The following is a 5,161-nucleotide window of genomic DNA, read 5'->3' as shown; positions in this document are numbered from 1 at the left end:
AGAAAATGTGTGTGTGGGGGGGGGGAGGACTATTTCACAGAGAAGCCACGCCCCAAACACACACACTCACACGCATGCGGTTACAAGTATCACAAAATGGGTGGAATCACAAATCGGAAGCAGGGGGCCGCCGTGCGTAATTACGCGCCAATTAAACAGCACCCAGCGATGCCTCCACGTGCTTTCCGTTGAACGCAAATGCGATCCTGTTTGTACAGCACACACGCGTCCACGTCAGCCCGCACTGCTCACACACACACACACACACACACACACACACACACACACACACACACACACACAAACAGACACACACACACACACACACACACACGGCTGCATCTGGTTTCAATCAGGCAGTAATCGCGCAGTATTTTGCGCCCCCCACATCAGGAACCCAGACGAGGACCAAGCAACCCCCCCAAAAAAACGAAACAAAAAAACTCCACTGACTCACGTTTATTCGGTGTTTGTTTGATATTGTTTACCTTCTGCTCCTAGCTGACGCAAACTCGTGAGAGGGAGAAGTCCATGTGGAAATAAGGCTGATGAGAAAATCATTTTTAACGAGAGGAGAGGCACATACGATTTCTAAAAGCAGAGATGATTTCATGTTATTAATGGGCTGTTTGTCTTGTGATGCTCAATAAAGTCTCCTCTTGATGAAGCAGACAGGTTATAAATGTTCACTGTATTTACCGTACAGACCCAATAAAGGATGTCCTTCACCAAATCAAGCCTTATTTAACTCTCCTCAGACCCATTTTATTGTCTTTAGATATCTCTCCATGGGTACCTGCGGCTGCTAAAATGCGTTTCCACTCTGTTCCCACACACACACAAATGTTTTACAACCCTGGCACAGAGCTTTAATGGGCACAGTGGAAAGGCAGTTTAACCTCAACTATAGCAACCTGCCAAGAAGCTGGTGGGTTCACATGATAGCTTAACTGGAAAAAAGAAGAAGAAGAAGAGCATTTCTGTGTCAAAACCTGAAGAAACAAGACTAAATTATTGAATATAAAACTGGACAATACTTTATTGATTTCACTCCAACAGTCCGACTCTGACATCCGTAGAATAGAAAACTGCATACATTTCTGTCCACATTCTGACTTCTTTTCAAGGATGCATGTAAATAAATAAATAACACTTTTTAATCTTTCAAAACGTCTGCAAATGGAGGCTTGTCTAAATCATACCACAGAGAAAGTGTTGTGCCTCGTCTCTCACATGTAAGAGTCGTCCTCTCCTCCGTTATTTAACATGGCATGCCAAATATAAATGTAAATTTTGCAAAGCAGCTGCAGTACCATAGTTCTTCACGCCGAGATTGAAAAATGGCCAAAGGTATGTCAATTGCTGCTTAGCAGCATATACTGATCCCTTAACTGGTATACCAATACTTGGAGTGGTATACCGATCCCTGCAAGTGGTATGCTGACCCTTGGAGTGGTATGCCGATGTAATTCCACTGGTATTCCACCATCACATGACTGTATATGCCGCTTGAGACTGTTATGCCGATGTTGGAAGGCTTTTTACTATGGAACAGTAGGTATATCGATGCCCAAAGGTTTATACGCTGGATCAGTGTATCAGAGGAGTGGTGTGTTGGTATTAGGCATGCAGTGTTGGCTTGATCAAGACATGTCAAGACCGGCCATAGTTTTCTTTATTAGCAGCTTATTCCAGTCGAATTAAAGTACATGAAGTAATGTATGTTCTGCTATGAAAGAAATTCTGTCAGTAACTATTGTTTGGTTGGTTGGCTCGAGATTTCTGTTATCGATTAGACAGACTGGCTGCCGTGGCTGGGCTAACATTAGCCATGTTAGCTAAGGCTAGCTCTTTCATTAGCTTTGAGTAGTTTATAGGCAGAAATTTAGACATATTACTTTACTAACATATTGTAAGAATCCTAAGTGTAATTACTGTCTACATGCATACATCCCAACCACGTAAATGCATACATTCCTTTATTTACGGAAACGTGTTAAGTTAGCAAAGTTCAGTCAAAAAAGACTAAAAAATGTATACGTTTACAGCAGTATTTGTTGTAAAACCATCCCAGTGGCATTATATTTGCATATTCATCAGATAGTGATACCCATCCAACAGTCTTTCAATGGCATGACATTCTCAAACGGCACATAACGGCATGTGTCTGTGGGATACCAGCGGCATCGCAGCGGCATACCAGTCCAAGGATCGGTATACCAGTCCAGGGATCGGTATATGCCTCTGATCAGCAACTGACATACCTTAGGCCACTTTTCGATCTCTGCGCTGCTGAGGAGCGTTTTGATGGAAGACGTGGAGAAACAGCACAGCAGGGCACAGGAAAGATGGTGATGGTGTGATACAAGCCAAATCCTAAATGCTGTAAAACGATGAACATAGACATCAATCTGTTCTCTTCATTAAAAAATAATTTCTACAAAACTATTCAGCAACTCTTTTAGTGTTAAATATTGTTTTTTAGTGTGGCATCACAGATGGCAGCTAGTCTTGTTTATGTCTATATGGACACACACAGTTAAAGGTGGGAAATATAAAGGGCTTCAGTTCAAACCTGTCAAAATACTTTCTTGCTCTGCAAAGCACTACTCCGGCTCGTTCACAATAAGCTGCTCAGTGTGAGGAGAGATGCTCTGAAGCCACATGTACCAAAGGTTCACTCAGTGGAAAGAGACGATCACGCTGCACACTCAGAAGACAGAAAGGTTCCACTTTAACCATGCATAGATTGAGCTTCGTATGATTGAGTCTCATGTAAGTTGTGTTTTGGCACATGTTCAGACTGGTGATGTCTCTCCCGATGGCAGTCTTTGTAAAATTTGGTTTTTGAGTCACAGGCAGGAGAAGCGTCGAGGTTGGGGCAGCGTCCTGTCTGTATGGAAGGTGAATGTAGTGCTGACAGAAGAAGTGCTGCAAGCGCCTCCGATCCTCTTCACACCGCCCGTCAGGTCTCAAAGTACTTATATATCTGAGAGACGTACAGCATGACGCTCTGCCAGTCAGGCCTGTCCGTCTTCATCAGCTCCTCGATGTCCTGTGTGGGTCAGAGAGAGGGATTCAAGGAGCTAGAATTTCAATCAGAGCATTACAAACAGCACCTCCATCAGGAAAACCAGCATCAAATGTAAATAATGTATCCCTTGAGAAGTGGCAGGCCGACAGCATCTCATCTAACCCTTCCCATACGTTAAACTCTCGAGAATGTGTTGATGAACTCTGTGTGGGTACATGGCCCCCTTGTGTAAGCACAACTGTTATAAACATTTACATGGTCCCTGTGGCAGTTAAATGTGTAAATGGGCAGCTGCTGGAGTATAACTGTGTGTCTGATGCTGCACTCCCCTCAATCTGAGACACATTCTTCCTACTGGAGATCACAAAGTAAAATCATTCAATTCACAGGGGTCAAATGTTTGAATACAAATTTTAGTGAAAATGATCACATGCTGTTTAATTGAGCGTACAGGGGCAACTCCTGCGCTATCATTCTAAAACACACTGAGGGCTAAACTGGGTTTTTCATTGGCACCACAATCACTGGGCATGGGCCAGGCAGATGGCACAGAGGTGAGAGTTTTTCAGTCAGTCGGCTGTAAAGGACATTTAACTTGGGTTACTGGATGGAAGTAGGGCTGCAACTAATGTTTATTTCATTGTCTGGAATCTGTTGATTATTTTCTCGATGAATCCATACATTTGTTGGTCTATAAAATGTCAGAAAAAAATGTCGATCAGTGTTTTCCAGAGCCCAAGATGGAGTCCTCAAATGTCTTGTTTTGTCCAGAAGAGTCAAGAAACAACAAAAAATTTCACATTAAAGAAGCTGGAATCCGAGAATTTTGACTTTTGGTCAACTAATCAATTACCAAAGTAGTTTATTTAATTGTTGAAAAGTGATCAATTACTATTAACAGCATAAAAAAACAAAACAAAACAAATAATTTTAGTTTCTTTAGAGTTTCTTGGCCTGACAAATGAAGAGGAACTTTGGAAGCAGTATTCATGTTTTTAGGGAGCAGAGAGCTTTTGCAGGACAAATTAATGTGTTGTGCTGTTCAGTGTGAATTTATGGTAGACACTCTTAATTAAAATGTCTTAAAGTCTCTGATCTGGTCTCCAATCAGGCTGCAGTCGGCCACTCAGAGACAAATCCTGGCTGACAGTGATGAGTCAGGCTTTCACATGACTCGGGATCAAGCTGGCGTCACAGACTCGGCCTCCGTTAGCTCAGATTTACACGCAGTCACCTCCACGATGTCTCAGCCTCTGAAACTTGTGTTTATGCAGCACAGGCAGAAGGAGTTGAAAACAAAATATGAAAGTCTGCCAGAGGAGACTAGAGAGAGCCAGCGGTAGTTACAGTAATTTATTTGGTTAGGGTATTAGGTCACTGACATGGGAACGAGATTGTACCGTCCGCGAATCCAATCTTGTAACCACAAGCACATAATGGAGAATTAATAAGACAAAGTGAACTTTGGTCTCTGAGCTTGATTAATTCCCTTGCTGATGTCCAGCTGGCTCCTCCAGATTCAGAGCAAATGAGTCGTTATTGGACTTTGTGTATTTTCTTATGTCATCTCAGAAGAGTTATTTTCAACGGACTTTTAAAAAGAACAAAAATGCAACGACATTTATTTGTGTTATCATGCTCCCCAAAACAAGAAGAGCTGCACAGATAGTAACAAAGCGAGACATCACGCACAGATGCTGAACAGGGAGGGAGTGGGGTCACATCAGTTTAACACTTGCATGTCTCAGACACTCTGCAATCACTTCAACGATGTGTTAAAATGTGCCACAAGGACGTGCAGCTCTTCCCAGGTGTTAAACACCACTCCCACTGGCTGCAGATTATGCCTCGAAATCTGTTTTTATCTGTAAGGAACTCACTTGACCTGGTGAGCTTTAAACTGTTTAGAGAACACACTCTTGCTGGCACTGATATGTGTGTGTTTAAATAAGAACGACAAAAGATATGGGAAAAAAGAAAAAAAAAAAACAAGCATGAAAGCATAAAACCATAAAGGCTGCTAGCGTGTGTAAACAGCTCCTGCCTTATGACCTGTAGACAGTGACCGTTTAATACAAGACGCATGATTCAGGATCTCTGACAGATTTACAGCGTTCACAGCCAAAA

General features: G+C 42.4%; 1 protein-coding gene across 3 annotated transcripts in view; it reads right to left on the bottom strand.

The window, feature by feature from the left end:
* Nucleotides 1-1,011: 1,011 nt before the first annotated feature.
* specc1 (sperm antigen with calponin homology and coiled-coil domains 1) overlaps nucleotides 1,012-5,161 on the bottom strand; it is a 76,971-nt gene continuing 72,821 nt past the window's right edge. For all 3 annotated transcript variants that reach the window (XM_030437682.1, XM_030437683.1, XM_030437684.1), the window contains one exon: nucleotides 1,012-3,055. In XM_030437682.1, the coding sequence (XP_030293542.1) occupies nucleotides 2,966-3,055 (90 nt within the window). In that variant the 3' untranslated portion in view covers nucleotides 1,012-2,965. The remainder of the gene's footprint in view (nucleotides 3,056-5,161) is intronic.

Source organism: Sparus aurata, chromosome 13, assembly GCF_900880675.1.
Source record: "Sparus aurata chromosome 13, fSpaAur1.1, whole genome shotgun sequence".
Classification (NCBI taxonomy): Eukaryota; Metazoa; Chordata; class Actinopteri; order Spariformes; family Sparidae; genus Sparus; species Sparus aurata.
This window is presented reverse-complemented; position numbering and strand designations above follow the sequence as displayed.